Genomic DNA, 26,467 nt, shown 5'->3' with positions numbered 1-26,467 from the left:
ATCTGCCTCTTCTCATCTGCCCTGGATTATCCTATTGTACTGATTATTTGATTCTTTCAATAAAAATTGTTATACATTAGATTAATTATTTATTTAAATTGAAACCTTATCTGAAAAGCTCTGACGTGGCATATACTTAACGTATACCCGTAGATACTAGATTGCCGCCACCAAGTCTGATTAAGTCTGACTGAGACGAGTGGCGATACTCAACTTTACATGTCCTAAAGTAAGCAGGGGGCAGGCTTGTCTTTCTCCTGGATATTTGGTTTCTTCAAAATTTGGTGCCCTGGGCAGTTGCCTATATCAGGTCCTGAATTCCCCCCCCCCTCCCCCTCACATCTCATTTGCAAGCCCTCCCTGCACTAATAATTCTTCGTCAAGTGTGAAGTGAATTTTTCCTGGCACCTACTTGTCAGTGCCAGTTACTGAATTCAGCCCAACATGACTTAAGCACCTTCCCTCTCATATTGAACCAGCTTAAGACTGCACGGTGACTGCCCGATGCTGGTGGTCAGACCAGAAATCCAATGCTAGGCCATGTCTGGTGACTAGCGTTGAATATCCAGTTTCATTTTTGACTGTGGTAACCTAACTGGTTAAGCTGATACTCATCACTAACAGGTTAGGTGCTTAGCAGTTAGACAGGCCTGCTATTTATGTGGCCTATTTTAACTGCTAAACATAGCCAGTTTGGCACTGAATATTTCATTTCATTTATTACAATTTATAACCCGCCTTTAACCAAGGTGGAGTACATATTAAAAAACAAACAAGAAGAATAACTCAACAAAATATAAATATCATACAATGAAATCCAGACTATTACAGCACTTTTATGGTCCCACATCTGCTTGCAAAAATAAATGCTGCTTTAATAATCATTTGAAAACTGTCAAATTCTTCCGTCTCCATTCAAGCAGGCTTGCAATGGAGTAACATCTCTTTCTATCTGATAGCAAAATATCAGGAGTATGTGTCTTAGAATATTAAGCAAGAATGGAAATTAGAAATGCCCACAGGGAGTCTTTCCTCTCTTTACAAGCCCTTCTCACTCTTTCTTCTCTGAACCTGGCAGAACCAAATTTCAAGTCTATTTATTATTTCCTATACCACTCAGTGCTCCGTTTACTAAGCTGCGATAGCGGTTTTAGCGCGCACTGAATTGCCACGCACGCTAGACTTTAACGTTAGTTCCAGCCTCGTAGCGCGGGTTTAGTATGCGCTAAAATCTTGTGTGCGCTAAAAATGTTATCCCAGCTTAGTAAAAGGAGCCCTCAGTGTTTTTGCAAAGAGTTCCTGAGGTGCAGCAAGCCATACCCCTCAACTGGACCTTTATTTATTCTCTGCTCTGAGTGTAGGTCCTAGGAGACTGATTTCTGGCTGGATTGCAACCACACATCCTTTCCAAACAGCAGCTCTGTTGCTAACTTTAAATGGAGCCTGAGAAATTCATGTGGAAACAATCCACAGAGAACTTCATATTGCAGTTCCCATGATGTTAGCTCTTCTCTTGACATCAGTGTAACCTCCTCAGCTCTAATCATAGCTCTAGGGTACTTTATCTCCCTGTTAATCAATTCACTGAAGTCTAACTAGTTCATCTATAAGGTGCTACTACCCTCAGTCGCTTTTGCTACTTCAGACTAGTGCTGCCCGATTTCAGGAAAAAAAATTTAATTCGATTTTCCTGCCCAATTGGGTGTTTGTTTGTTTTTCAAAACATCCTGGTGGGTTTATTTTATAGCTTCTTCACCCACCCCTTTGCCCTCTCCTACACACACTGGTGCTGTGGTGCAAACAAAATAAACAAACAAAAAAGACTTTTCCTCTCTCTGTTAAATCCTAGCTCATGTTCGCAGTCTAACACCAGCTCTGGCAGGATATACATTTCAAATCTGACATATTGTAATCACAAAACAGAAAATAAAATTATTTTTTCTACCTTTTGTTGTCTGGTCATTATTCAAATCATGTTGGTCCCAGGCTCTGAGACAAACATCTTCTGATAACTCGTTTGCCAGGGTCTCCTGCCCATTTGTCGTTTTCTTCTTTCTCTGTGCTAACCATCCATCTCTGTCCTCCCCTTCCGTTTCCCTTCTCTCCCCCGGAGGTCTGGCATCTTTCCTTATTTTCGTCTCTATCCCCGCAGCTGCAGCAATGGACCCCACCATCCCTAGATACGCCATTTCTCCTCAAGTACCCTATCAAAAAATAAAGCAAGCATGTCTTATCTCCCCACTTCTTCTTATCTCTGTCTCTGTGCAAACTGTATTTATAGCGGAGTTTCCTCCCGGCTTCTGTTCTGCCGACGTTGGCCAGCGTTTCATGAATTACTCATTTCTTCAGGGCTCTGAAGTGTTCAAGTGGGGAGACACAGAGAAGCAAGCTGCATACTTCTAAAAGAGGACACGCTTGCTTTATTTTTTGATATTCAGTCAGTTGCGTATTGTTTGAGTAATAGCCAGTGCTTTTGAATTTAAGATTGAAAAGTATTCATAAGAAGAAATATTAGCTGGTAGGAGTTTTTGCAATCAATGATAGAAGTGTGTGTGTGTGGGGGGGGGAGCTGTTGAGAATCATTTGCTCCCCTTCATAGCTCTGGAGCAACAATTTGCCCTGTAGCTTCTGAAGCCTTTCCCCTACTCATAAAGTGCTGAAGTTCATTAGGAGAAAGTCTGGTGAGAGGGTTAAGTTTTGTGTTGGCAAATATACCCAGCAAATTTAACTGGAGTTATACTAGGTGGCTGATTATTTTTTACCTCAGGGACAATGTTTGAGCTAAGAAAAAATACAAAATAGTTACAAAAGTTCTTTAAATAATGGACATCAGTATGAGCCCTTGACGTGCAAATGAGGGATTATGGGCTCGGGCAGTAACTCATAGGTGACCAGCACTAGACATAAGTCTAAATGAGAACTGCCCCATACATCATTTAGTCCTGTTTGATATTATCAATCTAATCAAAATCCCATTTAAATCAAAGTCAAACATTCACACCGGAGGAGAAAGGAAAAAAATACAAAATTGAAAAAATGCAAATAATACAAGAAAAATACAAAATCAAAAATCTCCCAAGAACCATCACAATATCTAATGAACAATTGAATATAAAGTGCAAAGTGCATTAAGTGCTCACTAAAAATTCATGCTAAGACTATCGTGCTCCATTACTTCTTATTGAAATTTCATAGTATCACTTGATGATGACAAAAATTGCATAGGACATGCATTTCCCCATATTTTACTCATGAACTGTGATTGTACTTATTTATTTATCTTCCTATGAACTTTTTATGAATCTTTTTAACTTGAGGGTTTCAGCATTATTTTTCTACATCATCACTACTTTTGGAAATATTTTCAGGCACTTTTTGTCGTCATCAAGTGATACTATGAAATTTCAATAAGAAGTAATGGAGTACGATAGTCTTAGCATTAATTTTTTGTGAGCACTTTCTGCACTTTATACAAACAAAAACAGAAAAGCAATGTGTTTGAACAAGGTGTATATTAAACCCCAACCACCTCACAACCACCCACCCCAAAAAACAAACAAAAAAATCCCATAAATAAGGAGGCGAGAGAGAGGGGCATCCATGCTAAAAGGCAAAATAGAAACACTCAATTAGAGATTCAGGACATTGCTATGAGCATACATAGTTAAAGAAGACTAATAGCGTTCTCAGACTGTTTGGAGCTAGAGGCCCTTTACAGAATCCATATCAGTGACTTCCATACGTTCCATTTTCAATTGGTGGAGCATCAGCATATGCCATTCAGAAACTGAGGGAGGTGCAGAGTCCAGCCAATGTAACAGAATCAGTTTCTTGGCCAACAAAAGTGCACGTCACAAAAATCTTCTCAGGCCCTTAGGAACAGGATGCGTCAAAGTGGAAAATGAAAAAAGAAGACTAGGATGAGGAACACACTTAGGGCCTCTTCTATCAAACTGTGCTAGCAGATTTTAGTGCAGAGAGCTGCGCTGAATGGACCATGCTGCTCCCGACGCTCATAGGAACTCTACGAGCGTCGGGAGCAGCGCAGGCCATTCACCGCTCTACAAACTGCTATCGCTGTTTGATAGAAGAGGGCCTTAGTCTTCCACAAAGTGGAAATATGAGCATGTAAAATACTGGCTTAAGTCCACATTTATGTATCTAACTTTAGGCGCAGAAAGTACCCATCCCCAAACTGTTCAGACTGTCTTGTCATTGGACCAGGGTAAATGCATAACCCTTCTGCTGTACATTCTGATTGACATCTCCATAGAGTAGGGGCCAAGAGTATTCCTTGTGTCTGAAAGAGGAGAACATTTTTGGCATCATGTTATCTATGTTTTACTGTTTATGCTCTGATCAGCTTTTGCCAGATGTGCAGTCTATAAAAGGGATTAAAGAAATACTTAAATAGAGATGTTTAAGATATGTGGCACATCAAAAGAAGAGGCCAGGAAGGTCTGAACTGCAACCTCACTTTTCCTGGTTCTCATGACCTACAGATCCAGAATTTACTCCAGAGTTAATAGAGCTACTAAAATTGTACAAAGAGATTTCCAAAGTCAGTTACTCCTATAAACGGTTGCTTATCTTCTGTATATGAGAAATGCCCACCCTATATGTGAGTGTAAGGGTAGCATCCCAGTTATGTAGTGATCCATAGACAGATTCACATAGGGTTCCCACAGGAAGTTTATTTGCTCTTAGCCCTCTCTCCTATTTACTCTGGCCATATTCTACATATCAAACCCTCCTAATAAATGTCTTATAAAGGACTAATACCCTCAAAAATCCTATGGCACCATGCGGAAACTATTTTCCTTGATGTTTACATTATTTAATTTATTTACATGGATTGTTGGTTTTCAAAGCCCAGCTAATCGCTAATTTATTATTTATATGTTTGTGTGATATTCATATGTGCAACAACAGGTTGTTAAAACTTTTATCCATTGTACTTAGCTCTATGTTCTCTTAGCTCATATTCTGTATAGGTATCTAAAAAATTGGCACCAATTTGCATGATTCTACAAGGTATGCATACTTTTTGTAGAACCTTGCCTAGTTGCCTGTGTGTGACATATAACTTAGGTGTAGGCATTTAGGCCAGCTAAAACCAGGCCTAAATGCCTTCACCTAAGTTGTGCGTGAATTAGGCGTATTCATAACTGGTCAGATCCCCTTTTCAAATTCATGCATTGCAACTGGCGCATATTTTTATAGAATCACACTTTACGAATTGTGTGTATAACTTTTAATTAATCCAAAATTAGTATCAATTATGAGATGTTAATTGCCAATTATTCATGCCGATTAGCCCATTTAATTAATTAAATTGTGCTATGTGCACTGATGTACGCACACAACTTTAGGCACCATATGGGAAGATTAGATTCTTACCTCGATAATCATCTTTCTAGTAGAAAGGCATATGAGTCTTGAGCCAGAGAGTTATTCTCCTTTACTCATGAGTTTGTAGAAGGCATCATTTACCTTTTTCTCTTGGCTCTACCTCCTGCATTTCTGGGCTGTGCCCCATCTCCTCATTTCGTAACAAAGCAGTTGACAATTCCTATAAGAGGAGAGATAAGGAGGTGGGAAATCTGAAATAATTTCCAGCAAGACTGTTGGCTTGAAAAAGCACATGCAGTCAGTCCTTCCCTTGGTCAAGAGCCACCACTACCTCTTGACTAATGGCCTCTGCCTGAGATTATGAATCTCCTAAAAGTGAAGATTCACCCTAGGGCAGTAAAGGCATGAACTCTGATCCTCAGCCTCCTTAGTCCTTCTCTGACTGGTCCTTTGGGTCCTGATTGGAGACCCTCTCTGGGGGGAGTCCACCTTGGAAAGGCAAACCCCCTTACACAGCCACAGGTGCACCTTGAGAGGGTGCAGGAGGACCCCAACAGTTTATATATGCTTTCCATGTAAGACTCTCAAAATCAGGGGTAAATCCCTGAACAGGAAGCCCAAGGGACTCATCTTGTTGTCTATTGGACTCTGTGGCATCCACACATCTGCGTTTCACCAAATCGCTCTCCCCATGCTCCGGAAGGAATTATCTCCCTGAAGAATGAGTCCCTTTCCATTAGAGGTACCAGAGAGGGCTAAGCCCAAAGCCCCTGCTCCCGTACATGCGCCACGGCACGTGGCCCATGGAGCTATCCAGCACAAACCTGGCAAGATATGATGTAGAAAAGTCTGAGGAGTCCATTATCAATTTTATGCCAAATCAAGGGGTTTTGAGGCAGATAGAGGCTTTTTAATCAAAATCAAGAAATCCAAGATGACTGCTGCAGCAGCAGTGTTTTGGCCTGAGAAAACTGCACCTAAGTGCACAAAATTCAAGAAAGGGGTTTTGGAGGTGGGGAACCCCATAGCTAACCCCAGAAACCACCAAAACTGCAACCCTGATAACTCCCCCATATTCCCATAGGCTATAATAGTCTATACTCACTGTGCTATGCTGCACTTGTGCTATTGCCTGCTTCAGGTCACACTGCAGCTGGATAGTGGAGAAGACTACTGCCTCAAGCAAACATATACCAAATCCAGGGTGCTGTGATCTTTGGGCTGCCAGTTGAGCCAAAGCCAGACTGAGACTTCAGAAACCCCCCCCTCCCAGACCTGCATGCATTAAAGTGGGGGGGGGAGGGAGGAAAAACACAGACGGCTCTTATCAAAGTTCTCCCAGACCACTGCAGGGCCAAACAGCCTGCGCTCAAGCACCTGATAAATCAGGGTCCCCAAATTCCTTTAGTTCTAGTGCAAGCTGGCTATACAGGTTCCTTGAAAGGGTTACCGTTAGCTGCAGACTGCTATTCAGAGGGTCTGCATCTTCACCAAGGCAGAGCTGCCCCAGGGCTTCTGGGGTCTTCTTGAGCATCAAAAAGCCTTCAAATTCAGATTAAAAAACCCCTAAAATAACAAAACTTCTCAGAGCAGATCAGAAAGACATCTTCCAGCTTGCATGCACAAGATAAAACTGAGGAGAGTCAGTACAGCCCACTGAGGAAGGAGGCAGAGCTGAAGAAAAGTATATGAATCCTTTTTGTAGGTGGGGGAAGCTCGCAGGTGGGGGAAGTTAAGAGAGAACTTGTGAAAACTCATATGCCCTGTGCACCAGAATTGGTATAGTTCTGAATGATGAAGCATGCTGCCTAGTGAAGGTCTTGATAGGATGCTTACAAGGGTACAATGCAACAGTGTGCATATTCTTACCCACATTTCTGCAGAGGAGAGATGGACTGACTATTGAGATACTAGGGAAGCACCTGAAGGTCAACAATAAGGGCTCAGTCTCCCCTAATTTCCATCTAGTGCCTGGGGGCTCAGATCACTTGTAATTCACTCCAGCTGCAGAGTCATTTACTGTATGTTAGGCTGGCAAAAGCAGCAAGATGCATTGCTTATTCTTTTAGTGTTTGTTGTTTTAATGTTTTAGTTTGGATTGTGTGTGTGCTGATTTTTATAAACCACTTAAAACTTTGTGATTGAGCGGTATAAAAAATTTTAAATAAATGATTTAATTATTGTCCTCATAATACATTCTTTAACCCAACCCTACATATAATCTCTTAACCCTACGTTACACTTCCTTAACTCACTATGATACTCTTTAACTTACCTACTGAACAAGGTGTCACCATCTTTCACTGTTAGTTCTGGTTTTATTAGCAATAATTTTTTCCATAAAGATAACCACACAATGCAGGTCTTGTGTCTAATACTGCTGGAATCATTTCTGTCCTATGACTTCTGTCCAGGGCAGGATGAATCCTTTGATGGGCCCTAAGCACACAAGTGCACTGGATTCCCTGGCCCCACCCTGTCCCCTTTCCCACCTTCATATCACACCCCCTTCTCCACCCCCATACACACACACACACACTCACACACACACACACACACATATGCAGATCCACTCAAGCCAAACATCATCTTCTTTCCATGGCCTTCCTAAAGCAGCAGAGTAAAGGCCCCAGCAGGCTGGATGTGTACAACACCGGTGCTACTGCTGCTTTAGGAGGTCCACGAAAAGTTGGAAAGAAGGAAATGTCAGACCTGCATGCAGTGGCTTAGTAAGGAGGAGGTGGGGGGTGGACCACCCCAAGCGTCATCTTGGCAAGCGCACCAGTTCTCCACCCACCACATACCTCTTGAAATGTTCACCAACACGAGAAGCATCTTCAACCTCCTGCTAGTGATGGCCTTGGTTTCTTTCTGATGTCACTTCCTGGTCACAGGACCAGGGCTTGACGTCAGAAGGGAGCCAAGGCCAGCGTGAGCAGGAGGTGGAAGATGCTGCTCGTGTTGATAAACATTTCAAGAGGTGCGCGGGGGGCACACGAGCAGTTGGGAAAAGTAGGGGAGTGCACAGTGTAGTGATGTTGGGTGCCACCCTTGCTATGTCACTGCCTGCATGGAGGGCACAAAACAAAAACCAAAAACCCTGATCCTCCTGAGCGCAGAGGGACTCACTCACTGGCTCTCACTTACTATTCATCCTGGCTCGTCCTTTTGCTCTTGGGATCCTCATTGCTGTGCTGCACAAGCTCAACAAACATCCGTCACTGTCCACCACTACTCGCTTGGACTTTCTGCCCCAAAATGTTGTGCTAGCAGATGAAGAAACCGATGATGGTGCTCTTCAGAAGTGACATTGGAGGGTGGGGAGCAATGGCAGTCCTGTGAGAAGTGGAAGGAAGGCAAATGAGGTGGTCCATTTGCTTCAAGTGCAAGTGATACCTGTGGCAGGGGCAGCAGAACTGGAAGGCACAGCCGCACAGTAACATATGTGGTAAATTCTCTCCTTTTTTACCACAGTAATTCTGCAACATTTTTCTTTTTACCACAGTTTACCACGGTTACCTACATGTCAGTTTACCACGGTTACCCGCATGTCCCTGTTCCCGTGTAAGAAGGACCCAGTAGACACAGTGACATCATGGGAGCCGCACACCAGGGGCTGCCCTGAACTCTCTCAGCCCAAGGCAAATGCCTACTTGGCCTACCCTATAATCTGGCCCTGCTTCTGTCCAGCCTCATCCTGATTGTTTTTATAGTGCAGCGCACACCAGAAGTTCATTAAGAAGTGTAGTAATGTTTATTTAAGAGAGCTTGCAAAGGCCATAATAGAGAAATATTTAACTCTTTTCTTCCCCCCACAGTTCTGTATCTCTGCCAAAACTGTGACCACGTCTGGACTCACTTGCCCTGCTAATTCTGAGGAACTGCGCGACTGGTCTCACTCTAATACTGCTTGCTTTCAACCGGGAGCCTTTGCCACCTCAGCTGATACTTCTCCCTTCACTAATGATCCAAACAGGTTTGTTTTTAGCTCTGCTTTCTCTTCACGGTTTCTGCTAAAACTTTCACAAATCAATACTGAACTGGCGGTGAGCACTTTGTTTTAAAACACTGATCACTGCTGGCTAATTTAGACCAAGATATTCAATACTAAGGTTGTCAGATTTCCTCTTAAAAAAAAAAAAAGGACCCCTGGCCCTGCTTCATTCTACCCCCAGCCCCGCCCTGTTCCGTTTCCAGCTCTGCCCCATTCTGCCCCCAGCCCCACCCCCACATGATCCTCCTGCCTCCTTCCCAGAGGTCTGGAGGGCCTTTGCGCATGCACGGATGTCATGTGCCTATGCGTATGCATACGATGTCATTGGGTCGACGGTCATGCATACGCAGAGAGCTTCCAGACGCAGCCCTAAGCTTGCAGACTTCCAAAATCCGGATAAACTGCCAGGTTTGGGAAATCCTTCCAGACACCCGGACAGTCCTCTAAAAATAGGACATGTCCAGGTTTTCCTGTACCGTCTGATAACCCTATTCAATACTGTAGTGGGTCATATCTAAGCACTGATAACCTTAAATTATTCGAATATGGCTGATATTCAGTCAGAGCCAGATTAAGGCATAGGTAGGGTTACCAGATGTCCAGGAAAACCCAGGCTACCCCAAATCTGCAGTTTGTCTGGGTTTTGGAAAGCCCCGCCATATCTGAAGCATGCACAGATGATGTCACAGGCATCCGTATACGCTCGGAGACCCTTCAGACCTGGCATGAAAGAAGAGACTCGGCTGAATGGGGGGAGGGGCTTGGGGTGGAACAGGGTGGAGTTTTGGGCAGAATGGGGTCTGAGGAGGAACTGGGCAGGGCCATGTGTCCGGAATTTTTTAGCTTCAAATATGGTAATTCTAGGCATAGGCAAACTAGGCATGTGCCTCAGGCCCAGAAGTTTAAGGGGGCACTATCAAATGTGCTGAGGACAGGAGTCTTAGATTGCCAACTGCCTGGATTTTTAAGAATCCTACAAATTTGTAAATTACCAGGCTCAAAGTAAGAATAATGCGTAACGTATCTGGTTATATTTCACAATTTAGTGCAGAAGTTGTGGTAGGATCCAGCAAATGGGGAGGCTTCTAGTCACAGGAAGGAGGGGACTCAACGGCAAGGGTTAGAGCAGGGGTGCCTACACATTTTGGGCTTTCAAGCTACTTTTAAAATGATCAAGTCAAAATGATCTACCAACAATAAAATTGTAAAAAACACAAAGCACACTGTACGTAGAGAAAATGTTAATTATCATTTATATTCCGCGGGTTTTCAAAGAGGTCAAGACAGATGACTTTATGCAATGTCACCTCAGTAACAACTATACAAAAAAATAGACAAATATACCTCCTCCCTTTTTACAAAACCGTGATAGCGTTTTTTAGGGCAGGGAGCTACGCTGAATGCCCTGCGCTGCTCTCGATGCTCATAGGTTCCCTGCGCTAAAAACCGCTATTGCAGTTTAGTAAAAGGGGGCCATAGTGCAAAATATGGACAGCAGATAAAAATTCTCAAAACGGACACATTTTGATCACTAAATTGAAAATAAAATCATTTTTCCTACCTTTGTTGTCTGGTGATTTCATGAGTCTCTGGTTGCACTTTCTTCTTCTGACTATGCATCCAATATTTCTTCCCTTCTTTCAGCCTCCTGTATGCTTCCTCTCCTCCAGACCCCATTCCCTCCCCCAACTTTTTCTTCCTCTCTCCCTGCCCTCCTCCCCTTTCTTTCTGTCTGTCTCCCTGCCCCCCTTTCTTTCTGTATGTCTGTCTTTTTCTCTCCATGCCCCCTTTCTTTCTTTCTGTTTGCCTGTCTTTCACTCTCCATGCACCCCTTCCTTTCTGTCTCCCTGCCCCCCTTTCTTTCTTTCTCCCTGCCCTCCCCCAAGCCACCGCCGCAGCCATAGGGGAACAGGCCGCCACCGCCGCCACCATCGGGGAACAGGCTGCCACCGCCGCCTCCATCGGAACTGATAGTAGGAGGTTGGATGGGCATGAGTCTAGAGGCATGTTAGTTGGGTGTACTTGTTTCATGGTCTATTTATAAGTCACAAATAGAGCCTTTTATTTTGATCTGCCTTTGGTACAACCTTCCCAAAGATTCAGTTGCCTATATTTTTATATCATCTGGGAAGGTTATTGGATTGTCTTTCAGTCATGGGTATAGAAGGGGTATAAGGAGGGAAATTCTATAAGAGATTGTGCTGACTGTGCTTTACTGTACAGTCTTTATCATGGATTTTCTCAGGTTTTGTACTGAAAGCAAGGACTCCTCTGAGTTATATTGGCATTTGTAAGAGGCTCCTATTCAGTTAGCACTTACTTCTGTAATCTCAGTGTTATCAGCCAGCCTCTAGTTCTTGAGCAACTTTCTTTAATAACATGAAGTAAAGAATAAACACTGACAATTGATGGCTTCAACTCTCTCACAGAATCTTCTCACTCTATTACCTTTCCTATCCAAAAAGAGATTTGGGAGTGTTTCCACACCTTGTGGAAATAACACTGTTCTCCAGACTTAGTTATAAAACTAAGCTGTGTTAGATTGTTAGAAATAAAAAGAGAAAACCTGGTGGGAGAACAATGCTAGACACAGGTTCTCATGCAGCCATGCTGTCTTACAAATATGGCAACTGTTCTCTTTCAGACTGAATAAGAAGGGGCGCAGGCTTAAGCTCTGTGGTTGCAACCTATTGCTCTGGGAGAAACAAAGACCTCTGGGGATTTAAGTCCACAGAGCACACTTTACTCATACATCTTAGCATAAACACTTATACTAGTTCTAATGCAAGAAATGGAGTAAGTGCCCACATAAAATGGGGGCAGAATGAGATGCCTAAAGATAGGTGTATAAATACATAGGCGCCTAACTAAATTAGTAAATTGGCTCATTATGAGCTTTAAAAATAAAAAATTAATTGGGCTATAGGCACCTATTTTCTTAGGTGCAATTTTACAAAAGTTGGTACCTATCACATGGTGCCTAGCAGTGCCTAACTCAAAGTAGGTGTGTTTAGGAACTGAAAAGGACTTAGTTGCCACTAGGCATTATTTTCTATAGGCACCTATAATGTAAGCCTTTAAAACCTTGGCCTACATCACAGGCACCCATGTTTTAAGTTAGGCACCAGTAAGCATGATGGGCACCTAAAAGTGAATAAGAAGAGATAGGTGCCTAAAAAGATAGTCACCCATTACAGAATCTGGCCCTAAGTGTGCATTAAATTTTGGAAATGTTCCTTAATGTCAGCACAATGGATGAATCTGTCGCAGTAACAGTAAGGCGCTTGAGCAGCTGAGCACATGATGGAAAGATGTTGTAGATGATAGGAGTCTGATCAGCAGACAAGACTCTTGTTGCCACATCAAAGGTAGACAAGACACAAATGACAGTAGTTCATCTAAATCCAAAAGCAGTTTCTGCAGTTTTGTTTTTTTTATCACTGAAGTCAGTTGCCAGTTGTTTAAGATGTGTTAAGTTTTTACATAATGATACTAATCTCAAGTTTTTATAGCATGACACGGGGACAAAGTTTGTCCTGTCACCAACCCCAACCCCTCCCCACAGGCTCTGTCCCCATCCCTGCCCCGTGTTATTTTCTACTCTGTACCTCTCACCGTAGGCGTCAGAATGGGGAAGGCCACAGGGGCCATGGCCTCCCAAAAAATTGGTGGTCAACAGTTGGAATCCTCCCTCCCACCCGTTTCTTAATGTTGTACTTTATATCTTCGAGACAGCAGCCGCGCAATGTTAACAAGCAGGCCTGCCCCAGAACCCTTCATTCTACTTCTGGGGGGGGCAGGCCTGCTTATTGACGCTGCATGGCAGCTTCCCTGAAGATTTAAAGTACAACCCTTGGAGCTGGTGAAGGATCTTGCCGAAGGATTCTACTGCCTATGCCTCTCACATCCCCAAAGCAGCCAAACTATGCCTATGTGTTTTAGCTGTGATGCTGAGTGTGCCCGCTGGTATATTAGCTATGAATACAGTGTGTCCCCAGTAATATTAACTGTGAATGCATGGTGTGTTCCCCTGGTATATTAGCTGTGAATGCAAAGTGTTCTAGCTATGAATTTTAGGTGTTTGAGGACTGTGAATCTTGAGATTGCTCTTTATTTTCATATTCTTGCTTGGATACTTCAACATGAATTCTTTGCTTTCCCTTCCTCCTCATTTTCATCATTCCTCCCTCCATCCCATTTCTGACCTGTAATTGAGTTAATGGTGAACGGATGTATCTCGAAAGCACTTTCATAAATGAATTATAGTTTCATATTATGTTTAGCACCATCTGCTCCAGCTCAGAGCTTATCACTCCTCTGCCTGCTTCCATGCTTCCAATACAGACGCAAAGATTCCCAGATACATGTGATGCGATGAAATAAAGCTGTATTATCATGAATCTGGGTCAGCTCTAGCAACCAATGAAACCTTCCACTTCTCCACAATGTCTCTCAGTTATTAGGTTTTCTACCTTAAATTTAACTTATTATTTGAGTTCTCCTCCAGGAGCCATAACACATAGTCTCTCTCCTTACACCTCCCTAGCTAACACTCATCAGGAAATCATCTCTTACAGGTTCTCCATTTCTTCCTTCCATGCATTTCTCATCAGGGAGCTGTCCATTACTAGTAACCCCACTTCTTGCTTTGCTCTATCTGTTCATCAGGACTTCATTGGATTTAGCCTCTTAGCAAACTATCATATGCTTCTTCTTTCCTAAGCTTTTTTTTTTTTTTTTTTTTTTTTAATGTCTCTAACCATTGCACTGTGAAAGATCTCTCATTGCACTATGACTGGTCGCATTGCAAAATGATTCAACACATTTGTTCTGATAGATCTCACTCCAGGTTCATAGATCACATCATAAAAGGATATTTGCTGATAAAATATTTTGGGGTCAATAATCATGTTTAACTAAGCAGGAGATGCTTCTTCCTGGTTAAACTCCCCTGAGCTCTTTGGCCATCGATATTCAGTGGTAATGAACCGGGTAGTGCTGCTAAATTATCTCCTCTAATCAGATATCCGTTAATCAGATAGGTTAGGTGCAGAGTTGGCTAAGAACATGGAGAAAGTTATGACACAAAAATGCTGTCCTGGGTTTATCTGTTGAGTTACCGGACACCGGTCTGAATATTGAGCCATGTGTGTATCAGCATTGAATACCGTGGTTAGTGTAGCCCACAGGTGTGAGCGGCTTACAGGCCAAATACTGCCACGGCTGAATATTTCCCATTTTAAGGGCAATTCTATAAATTGAGTACTAATACTGCCATCACAATGTAAATGTGTAGAATACTAGCATATACAAGTGTAGATGTATACGTATGCTTGTATATGTTAGCATATAACCTAAAACTAATCACCCAGCAGTATGTAAATATATAACGAAAAACAAACCTAAATACTGCAAATACCTAGCAATGCACGGTAGTGTTAGTAGCCCAAAAGATTGAAAGGACTATGGCCTCAGAATCGGAGCCTACGCATTGCCATAACAGTCACAGACTGGGAGTAATCTGCGCAGTGTAATCGCTCCTGCTCCAATCATCGGCCCACACACCTGCAAATTTTTTTAAAGGTTTTTTCAAAGCATTTAAATGAAATTACCACCCCTATGGGGTTATATGAAGATAAGTGCAAGCCAGGATATATAAAAAAGACCAAAAAAGCAACTTAGCTTTATAACTGATTGTACAGAGAAGAACAGTCACTAGTGTTCATTTGCAAATGAACACTAGTGACTGTTCTTCTCTGTACAATCAGTTATAAAGCTAAGTTGCTTTTTTGGTCTTTTTTATATATCCTGGCTTGCACTTATCTTCATATAACCCCATAGGGGTGGTAATTTCATTTAAATGCTTTGAAAAAACCTTTAAAAAAATTTGCAGGTGTGTGGGCCGATGATTGGAGCAGGAGCGATTACACTGCGCAGATTACTCCCAGTCTGTGACTGTTATGGCAATGCGTAGGCTCCGATTCTGAGGCCATAGTCCTTTCAATCTTTTGGGCTACTAACACTACCGTGCATTGCTAGGTATTTGCAGTATTTAGGTTTGTTTTTCGTTGTATATGTTAGCATGCCACATAAATGCTATTTTGTAAATACCAAACTGTCTTGCATATGTGAGAGGAGTGTACACATGGGTAGGGTATAGCTTACATGCTTAACATACCAAATACTTTAATCTTACATGCATCCTGCCAAATTTAGGTGCCTATACATATGCTACCTCTGTCTAGTACAATGGTGTAAAAATGGGTGGGGAGGGACCCAGATTTATGGCTGGCGGGGATGCTCAAGCTTAACCAGCCAAAGAGATTCGCCGCTGGAGTCCTTGCCGGTTCTGCCTGAGAAGCAAGGAAGTCAGCGAGGTGCTCCAGCCACCGATGCTGGCACTTCCACACATGCTCAGTTCATGCATTAAACTGAGCATGTGTGTAAGTGCTGGCATCAGAAGTTAGAGCCGGTTTCCTCAGTGTTCAGGCAGCACCAGTAGAGGCTTCAGCAGCAAATCTCTTCAGCTAGCAGGGCTTGAGCATCCCTGCCAGCAAAGATATGATACAGCAGCACTGGCGGTAGAGAAGAGAGGGAGGAAAGAGAAAACGATTGGACCCCAGTTCTCGTCCCCTCTAAAACTGAATTCTGGCTATGCCCCTGGGCTGATGTATGTGTGGGTACCTAAATGTTAGACAGTGGTACTGGATTATGATAGTATTCTAGGTGGGGTAATTGATGAAATTATTGCATTATTTATTCATCATCATTGAATGCCATCTCTTTCATCCAATTCAAAATTCTTTTTCTCACCCATTATAGTCATACACACTAATATCCCTCCGTAACTTTTCTCCCTCATTCATCCTTACCTTCCTCCTAGAGCTGTCCATTCCATCAGTGACAAACGACTTCAGATTCCTCTTGTTCAGATTCATTATGAATCCACATGAAATAGAGCTTTCCTATGTACTGTGCCTTCTCTCTGGAACTCCCTCCCCTGTCCTATCAAAAATTTAGAAAAGCACTGAAGACTTACTTGTTTGAAAAAAATGTTTTGGCCTTCAACCAGGTCAGGGCTATATAATGTGGGTTTGATAGTATCCATAGTCTCCTCCTTCCTTGTGTTTAATTCCTCATTTCCCTCTTATTTGTCTTGTCCAAAATCAGCATTCCTTTCCTATAATGGAATTTTTATCGTACACCACTTGCTTTGCTATTGTTTAAGGAAAGGTGATATATCAAAGTAAGCAGAGCAGTAAAAAAGATACCTCAAAACTCCATTAGAAATGAGGGGGGAACCATAAAAAAAGGCAAAAAGTGGAGTCGATTAACAGCCAAGTTTATTACAAAACATAAACCAGTCAATAAAACTGTACAAAAAGGTTTATTTTGGTGCATTCAACAAAGGCAGTAAACAGTTCAAAGGTTATTCACCCTGGTGTTATACATAAGATGGCAACCTACGTTTATTTCAGAAATGATCCTTCTTTTTCAAATAATCAATCATAAAAGATAAAATTCTGGTCTAAAAGATATAGTTTCTTTTCTAATCTCCTGTATAATCTACTATAATAAAATGCTAAGCGCATATGCACAATCTTACCTGCGTGATCCATGATCCCTGATTCATGATCTGTAGGTCTGTGGCCGGCAGGAGTGCGCATGTGCGCATACAACGGTCCCTCTCTCGCAGACCCCAAGGTGATGTGCGGTCTTGCGGCGATCGTGAGAGGAACTGCCGCGGCACCTTTAAACTTAAAAATAAAATCCGGCAAGGGACTAAGGGAGCCGGCCAGACCGCGGGAAGGGAAGGGAAGGAGGGGGGGAACAAGGGACTAAGGGAGCAGGCCAGACCGCGGGAAGGGAATGGGGGATAGGGGAAAATGCTGCTGAGAAGTGGGGTGGGAGGAATGAAATGCTGCTGCACAGGGAAATGGAGGGGGAGGGAATGCTGCTGTGTCTGCTGCACAGGGAAGTGGGGGGGGAGAGAAATGCTGCTGCTGCTGCATAGGGGGCAGGGGGAGAGACAGATAGAAAAAAAGACAGACAGACAGCGGGAGGGAGGGAGAAAGAAAGAAAGAAAGATAGACAGCGGAAGGGAGACAGAAAGAAAGGAAGAAAGCCACAGGGGCAGGGAGAGAGACAGAAAGACAGATAGACAAAGGGGGCCACGGAGAGAGACAAACAGAAAGAAAGACAGACAGCGGGAGGGAAAGAGACAGAAAGAAAGACAGATAGTGGGAGGGAGAGAGACAGAAAGAAAGACAGACAGACATATATTCTAGCACCCGTTAATGTAACGGGCTAAAAGACTAGTTTTATTAATATTTTGTTAACCAAGTCGAGCCCTCCTGTTGGGATGAATCAGTATAAAGAATCAAAGATTAGATTAGACAAAGATTAGATTATGCCTATTTTCTAGCCAGCTGACAAGTAGTGCAGTAGTAGGATGAACAGTAGTGATGAACAAAAACCCGTTATTCCACTTGATATGACAGTTGAACTGGTAACCTGTACAAAATTGACAATAGGCAAGCACAGCAAATCCAATGTGCCAAGCTGCTGCACTACCTGTCAACTGGCTGGAAAATAGACATAAACCATTGTTACACATAGGTTGCCAGTTTATGCATAATGCAAAAACCAAAAAAATGACCCCAAAATATCCACAGAAAAGAAAATCCAGAAGAAACCAAAAGAAACTCTGTGGAATGACGATGTTCCTTAATGGACTTTATTTGAAAATGTCAAAGTTCCAAAGGTACACTAAAATCATCCACATAAAATAAAATCATGCACATAAAAGTAAAGTAATCCACATAAAAGCCTTAAAGGACCTAATCCGCTAGGGATTCAGGACCCAACATGGTCCGTGTTTCGACCAAAAGGCTTCTTAAAGGGTCCCTGGGGGTCCTATAATGGTGAATACATGGGAAAGCTAATATGTGGTGAGCCAGAAGTGAGACACTGCTTGCATTTGCATAACATTAGGGTGAATAACCTTTGAACTATTTACTGCTTTTGTACACCAAAATAGACCTTTTTTGTACAGTTTTATTGACTGGTTTATGTTTGGTAATAAACTTGGTTGTTTGAGTTCCTCTACTCCACTTTTTGGCTTTTTTTTTTGTTATATATCAAAGTAAACCTACCCTGATACTTTTTTTTTTCATCAGAAAATCACCAAGTTCAGCACATTCTCATATCTTGCATGGGGATGTGCTGGAAGGGACTTTGTGGAGCCACTAAGATTCCATATTAAACGTCTTCATATATAGGAAACTGGGTTCTCTGTGTAGACCAAGAAAAATCTTCAAAGACTTCAGCGGATCCAGAACACTGCGGCTAGGTTGATCTTTGCAAAAAGCAAATTCGATCATGTTTCCCCGCTTCTGTCAAAACTTCACTGGCTTTCGGTGATTTCTAGGATTCACTTTAAATGTACCTGCCTAATTTTCAAGATCCTACATGGCATTCTTCCTCCCCTAATCCCACTATCCTGGAATTCTTCGAGACCTGACACTACCAGATCCGCCCACATACTCAAACTATCTTTTCCCTCGTTAAAAGGCGTCATGTATGCAGGTAAATTAGGGAAATCCCTTTTCTACAAATTCACTGAGCTTTGGAATAACCTCCCTGCCCCGCTGCGGAATCTAGGCTCATTCCAATTATTCTGAAAGCATCTGAAACCTGGGTTTTCTCCAAAACATAAAGCTGTCTATTTAAAATGTAAAACTAGCTATCCTCTTCATAACCTCAAATTTCTTATTATGTCCTTCCCTCATTTATTGAATTACCTGTAAACCGTGCTGAGCTCTATGTTTATGGAGATGATGCGGTATACAAACTTAAGGTTTAGTTTAGTTTAGATTATTACAGTATATGTTTTCTATTGTACCAAATTACAGCATCCAAAGCATCCCGTTTTCTCTAGTACCAATTGAACTCTGCATTAAAGACAGAAGGACTGATGCAGTAAAGTGCACTAGGTTTTGTATACTGGTTTGCTTGGTTTTAGTGCACAATTTTATGGATGTTCTATGTAGAAAGCACAGCCTAGTGCCCACATCAGTGCACTACACATTTAAATCCATGGTAATGGAGCTAATGGCTGTTCATCACAGACGTGACTATAATGCTGAGACAGTAATGCAAGGTTTGAAGATTCATAAAAGTTTAGCTTGAACCTTCTGAGGTAGCTTTAGTGAGGATTTCATGTTTGTTTCTCCCCTTTACTGCAGGGCAGTGGCATACCTGGCTTGGTTGCCATGGGTCAAAGCACCCCCTCCTTTAGGAAGTTGGGGAGAGGGGCTTGGAGCTGTCGTGGGGCTGCGGTCTGCAGCATGCAGCTGTTGGCTCTGCCAGTCCCCTGCTCATGAACACGAAGTTGATGTCGCCAGGAGGGGTCAGCAGAGCCGATGGCTGCTGCATGTGGACTGCGGCCCTGTGGCTTCTCTGTGCACCCCTTTACTGCCTGCACCCAGGGCGGTCCGCACCCACCATCCCTCCTTTGGTATATCACTGCTGCAGGGGTTCTCAACCAAGTCTTTGGGACATACCTAGCCAGTCAGGTTTTCAGGATACCCACAATGACAGTGCATGCAAATTTATGTCATACATAATCTCCACTGTAAGCAAATCTGTTTTATGCATATTCAATGTGAGTATCCTAAAAAACTGACTGGCTAGGTGTGTCCTGAAGACTGGGTTGAAAACCCTTGATGTAGTGTGAGTTTAAGGATCTATAACTTTTGTTTAAAGCATATGGGAGGTGTTTTGTACATATAGCATAAGTGCCAGACTGTAGGATCTTTTCTCTAAAAATTATATCGGCAACTGAGTTGCAAGCACATACATCTGCGTGTGTGCTGGAATCTGTTGTGTATATAAATACTGGCATCGCAAAACTTTTATGCACAGAACTTTCCAGCACATGCACAAATGTATGAGCACACATTCTGGATACCGATTTGTGTGCAAGATGTATCTGCCGCTAGAGCAGACTAGAGGTGCCTGATTCCCGATTCGAATCGATTTACTGATTCACTTTGAGTGAATAGATTCAAATATGTTTCGTTTCCAGAAAAAATCGGACTTACCTATTCATGAGCAGTAGCACCAGCCCCCTTGCCACTGATCTATTTTGCGGAGGCCCGTTCAGGCTTTAACCTCTGCTGGAGTCCTTCCATCTAATGTAACTTCCTGTTTTGCCAAACAGGAAGTTACATCAGAAGAAAGGACTTTGGCAAAGGGAGCGCCTGAGCAGGCCTGTGTGAGCAGCTAAGCAGCAAGGTGAGTCCACATCTCCCTGGCTTCTTTTTTTTGCCTTTTATGTTTTTACTGGTTACTCCTTCCCGGAATCAATCCTGTCACCCTTCTCCCTCCCAATAGCGTTTATCTAATTCCCCGCCCCTCCCCTCCCCCCCTGCATCTACCTTTAATTCAATGCAAAAGTTGTTGCCAAGCAGCGGTAGCAAATATGATTCACAGAGCTACCCTGCCACTAGTCCGGGCGTCTTCTATCCATTGCGACCGCCCCAGCTGAAACAGGAAGTTGTCACTGAGGGTGGGCCACAGTAGAGAGAAGACGCCAAGAGCGGCAGCAGGAGAGCTCTGTGGATCACTAGATTTGCTACCGCCACTGGAAAAAGGGATAGATTCAGGAATAACCTAAGGTAATATTTATTTACTGAAATGGTGATGGATACCTGGAATGGCCTCCCAGTGGAGTTAATGACGAGAAAAACGATCTAAATTCAAGAAAGCTGGGGATACTGCTTGGAGCTTTTCTTACTGCTATGGTCCTCTACAGTTAAATATATATTTGCAGATTCTTTATACACAAAGCTTTATTTTGTTTTTATGTATTTGAAATGCTCCCTGTATTTTTCAAAATACTCAATAAAAATTATTGAACTAAAAAAAAAAAAAAAGAAAGCTGGGGATAAGCACAGTGGATCTCTAAGGAAGAAGAGACCGTAGATAGTGTAGATGGGCAGACTGGATAAGCTAATTGTCTTTATTTGTCTTCATTTTCTCTCTTTCTGTGTTTTCATGCTAGCACACATTTTTGGGCATGGTCAATGATTTTTGGGTTGCCGCATTGAAGCAAAATTGTTGCATTAGGAAGCAGTGCACTGAAAATAAGTGCATGACTCTAATGCAAGGTTTCTGCCGTAGTCCCAGAAAGAGAGTTTCACCATGTGAGGTTAGGTGTCCACATTAACTGATTTTGGCTGGCAGAAAGGGCTATGGTTGGTTGTCTGTTCCTGTTTCATACATGTTCTTTGAGGAAAGTGGTTCTGGTTGGCTGGTGCGGGAACTGAATTAAATCCAAACAAATGAATGATTTCCTGCAGGAAGGAAGCTTTCAGAGCAGCGGCATTAGCAGGACCATATTACACTTGATTCATTACTGGTTTATAATTTTCCAGTCCATTAGAAAGGAGCAACACACGTCATTGTTAACCGTGCTGCCACAAGTCTCCCTGCATGTGCTTACTGTACCTGCATGTAAATGCCTTGTGCTACAACTGAAAAAGGTGTGACCTTAACCCCAAATCACCTTCCCTTTTCCTATCAGCATTGCCTGTTAGGAGCAATAATGATTTTGTGTCAGGTCATTCTAGATCACTAACCTAGATGAAATGTTTTGTCATCAACCTGGAACCTTCCAGAATGGGCTTCCCCTTTCTCATTATTGCAGGTGGGGAAGGCAGAACCCACCTACCCCTCTTACTGACCGCAAATTGAAACCTTTTTATTTATTTATTAACTGACCACCCTTTATGAAGAGATTCACCCGAGTCAGTTGTGAAGCACAGATTAAGGCAATGCTTCTCAATCCAGTCTTCTGGGCACAGCTAGCCAGTCAGATTTTCAGGATAGTTATACTATTTTATTTATTTATTTATAACCCACTTATTCTTTGGTATGCAGATCTATCTCATGCATAATCATTGTGGATATTCTGAAAACATGACCGGCTGGTTGTGCCCGAAGGACTGGGTTGAAAAGCTCTGTATTAGGTGTTTGTTTATGATCTTGTTACTCACCCCCTCTTTTACAAAGCCCAGTAGCATGGGCTACTGCTGTAACTGCCCCGATGCCCATAGGGATTTAAAGGGCTTTGGCCGTGCCGCAGCACTAGTGTGGCTTTGTAAAATGTGTGGGAGGGGGTGGGTCAGTATATTATTTTGTTTTATTTTACTACATTTGTGAGATGTTCTTGTTTGGCTTTATTTTTCAAATTGGTTTTCATTTAATTAAAAAAACCCACAAGTTAAGCACTAACAGCTAAATTTGGGCCTCTCCCTTCCCGAATGACAAAAAAAAAATCATGTTTCCAAAAATGAAAACAAATCTTCCTTGGGCCCTCTCCCAGCCACTTTGACTCCTCAGATTTTTCCTATAATGATAAGATACAAAAGGGGGCAAGAGCTATCTTCAGTTGTACCTACCTAGCCCGTGCCTTATCCCAAGACTGACTGAAGGCTGTTGCCATTTTGGAGTACAGCACCGAAGCAGCAGGGAATGAATATTAGCGGTTAGCCAGCCAAACGCTATTTAACCGGCCAGGAGCTGTTCCCGGCCAGTTAAATAGTGCTGAATATTGAGCAGAAAATGTATTTTTTTTTCTGCTCATTTTTGTTTGTTAATGGCATAGGATATGTTAACATTTCCCAGGTCATTGCAAATGACAGCTCATCCTTAGATGTTAATCGGAGAGGAAGGGAGCCGGATTTGAGACTTGCTGAGCAAAATGTCCAAGTGCACATTTAGATGATTTTTTTTTTGGGATGTTTCTGTGATTTGAAAATGCCCTTAAAAGTACCATAGTTTTCTGGGCCTACATGCTTTGAAAATGAGCCCTAAAACCAACAGGCAAAAGGAGAAGTCACAATCTACATCTAGAATATTAAATGCAGTTCTGGAGATTGTACTTCCTAAAGGTTATAGACAGACTGGAGCTAGTGCAGAGTTTGCACTAAGATCTATATGAAATGAAATCAAATGACCCATAGGCCATGGAATGGGATGGGTGCAAGGGTCACGGCCCCACTAGGAAGTTGCCCAAAACAGCAACAGCAACTAGAGAGCTTGAGAGCAGGGCTGGAGATTGGTTTGTTTAGCTTCATCTCTTCCAACTAGACTGTATACACTTCAGGAAAATGGAGATGGGGGATATGATGGAGACATTCAGAAACCTTAAAGTGTTCATAGTAGCACAAGAAATTATGCTTTGGAGAAGAGGCCAAAGGGGTTAGACTCGGGAGCAACACCGGAAAATATTTCTTTGTAGAAATGGTAGTGGATGCATATAACAGGCTTCCAGAGAAAGTGATGCAATTCAAAAAAGTGCAGGATAAGCATAGAAGATCCCTAGTGGTAAAGATGATGTTAAAGAAGTACTTTGGGTAACCTGCCTGGAGCAGCGGTTAAACTCCAAAGTAAACAGTGGTATGACTGCATCAGACTTCCAAGGTGACTGAAGTGATCTGCTTGGAGGGACCATGGCTAAAACTCAAAACTTCAAGATTTTATGGACAACAGTCTGATTAATTGTGAAGAATATTACAAGTCATGGTAATAAAACATGGAAGTGCCCTGATTGTTTTAAAGTTTTGGTCTTGTGAGAATCAAAGTTGAAGATAACAGGGCTTGATATGGCCTACTAGTGAAGCAAGTACTTCTAACAGATTTTGGGCGTTCTTGGGATATATATGGTCAGATGAAGTAGATAAAAGACTGGGAAATCAAATAAATGTTAGGAAGGGAATAGGGAAGAGATAGGGTTAAGAACATAAGAACATAAGCAGTGCCTCTGCCGGGTCAGACCACAGGTCCATCCCGCCCAGCAGTCCGCTCCCGCGGCAGCCCAAACAGGTCACGACCTGTCTGTATCACCAGAAGGGGCTCCCTTGCCACCTTGGTTTCTCATTTAAGTCCTGTCTTCCTATCGAGGTCCTAACCCTCCGGTCTTGCACATGCACGACCTGGTTTGGTTTCTATACTCATTACCTGGTTAGCTTTCTATACTTGTGTTACATCCCAGCTCCTCCCTCAGTATCCCACGATCCCTTTATCCTTCAGGAATCCGTCCAATCCCTGTTTGAATCCCTGTACCGTATTCTGCCTGATCACTTCCTCCGGTAGCGCATTCCAAGTGTCCACGACCCTTTGGGTGAAAAAAAACTTCCTTGCGTTTGTTCTGAACCTATCTCCCTTCAGTTTCTCCGAATGCCCCCTCGTACCTGTTGTCCCCTTCAGTCTGAAGAATCTGTCCCTATCCACCCTCTCTATGCCCCTCATGATCTTGAAGGTCTCTATCATATCTCCCCTGAGCCTCCTCTTTTCCAGAGAGAAGAGCCCCAGCCTATCCAACCTCTCGGCGTATGGGCAGTGTTCCAGCCCTTTTACCATTTTCGTTGCTCTCCTTTGGACTCTCTCAAGTACCGCCATGTCCTTCTTGACATCTGAGATATTTACTTTATATGCTCATCTTGGAAACTTCTTGGATGGGCAGGGGATGAGACCACTTTCCTGTGAGAAAAAGCTGAAGTGGCTAGGGCTCTTCAGCTTGGAGAAGAGATGACGCAGGGGAGATAAGATAAAGGTCTGTAGAATGGGAAGGGTAGATGTGAATGCTTGCTTACCCTTTCCCAAAATGCAAGGACTAGGGAGCATGCTATGAAGCTGCTAAGTAGTAAATTTATAACAAATCAGAGAAAATAGTTCTTCATTCAGTGTACGAGAGATGATTGAAAAGTAATGAGACTGCCTCTGTTTTTCTTTACAAGAGGTAGACGTAGCAACACTGTGCTGTTTCTCGTGTAGTCTTCATTATTGGGTCACAGTGAGAGGAAGAACTTTAAATATTTTGTCATGAAAGATGAGGAAGACGTGTCTGTGAGAGTATGCCAGAGGTATGTGATTGAATTTTGTGTTAAACTTAGAGCGGTAATGAATCTCTTAAAATGTTATGGCAAGCATATAGTGGTGAAATAATTAGTTGTGCTGTGATTTCTCCCTCTGTATTCGCTGTGATAGGGGATTAACAGACCTGTAAATACAGAAAAACCTTGAATAACTTTTTCATATGTTATTCACTGTTTTCTATTAAAAACCATTGTGAATATGGTGAAACCGTGAATAACATGGTAAAGAAAGGGCTGGGAATCAGCGATTTTCTCTGTAAACGCTTGGAATCAGCGATTTCTCTATGCAGTCTAACTACAGGTTCAGAAAAGTCGATGTATGAACTTCACAAGAACCAGACTGCGTTGCCACATCTACTTCTCGGAAAGAAACCCAGAGGCAGTCTCATTACTTTTCAATCAGCCCTTGTATAATTAAATTCTGGAATTCATTGCCAGACAATATGGTAAAAATCAGTTAGCTTAACAGGGTTTAAAAAAGCTTTGGACAAGTTTCTATAATCAAAATCCAAAAGCCATTATTAAGATAGACTTGGAAAAATTTGTTGCTTATTTCTAGGATAAGCAGCATAAAATATTTGCTCTTATGGGATCTTTCTAGGTACTTGGGACTTGGATTGACCACTGTTGGAAACAGGATACTGGGCTTAATGGATCTTTGGTCTATCCCAATATGACAACACTTATGTTCATATTAAAAGGGCCAATTTTGCCTGTATCTGCCATAAAAAAGTACCAGTGCAAAAACAGGTGCTTATGTCTATTGGTGCTTTGTACCCACAGCAAATTCCAGACTGAAAGTATGCATGTACAGTCAAACCTCGGTTTGTGAGTAACCCGGTTTGCGAGTGTTTTGCAAGACGAGCAAAACACTCAGCAAACTTTTGACTCGCAAACCGAGTGTTGACTCGATTTGCGAGCACACCCCCCCCCCTCCGATAACCGGCATCGCTCCCCCCCGCTCACAAAGGCCCCCTCGCTCCAACCGGCACCCCTCCCCCGCGCGAACCGGCCCCCCCGCCCAAACAACTTAAACTTACCCCCCCCCCGGTCTGGCACCGGCATGCAGGCACAGATCGTGCCGGTGCCTAGAAGATCTTCCGGCTTCTGCCTGCCTTGAGCAAGCATCTGCGCATGCTCAAGAACTTCTAATTCTCCCTCTCGGGCCAGTTGGAGC

At 42.7% G+C, this 26,467-nt stretch overlaps 1 protein-coding gene across 2 annotated transcripts in view; it reads left to right on the top strand.

The window, feature by feature from the left end:
• RGS11 (regulator of G protein signaling 11) overlaps positions 1-26,467 on the top strand; it is a 172,294-nt gene that overhangs the window by 132,841 nt on the left and 12,986 nt on the right. For both annotated transcript variants that reach the window (XM_033962575.1, XM_033962574.1), the window contains exon 18: positions 9,171-9,328. In XM_033962575.1, the coding sequence (XP_033818466.1) occupies positions 9,171-9,328 (158 nt within the window). The remainder of the gene's footprint in view (positions 1-9,170; positions 9,329-26,467) is intronic.

This window comes from Geotrypetes seraphini, chromosome 11, assembly GCF_902459505.1.
Source record: "Geotrypetes seraphini chromosome 11, aGeoSer1.1, whole genome shotgun sequence".
NCBI lineage: Eukaryota > Metazoa > Chordata > Amphibia > Gymnophiona > Dermophiidae > Geotrypetes > Geotrypetes seraphini.
This window is presented reverse-complemented; position numbering and strand designations above follow the sequence as displayed.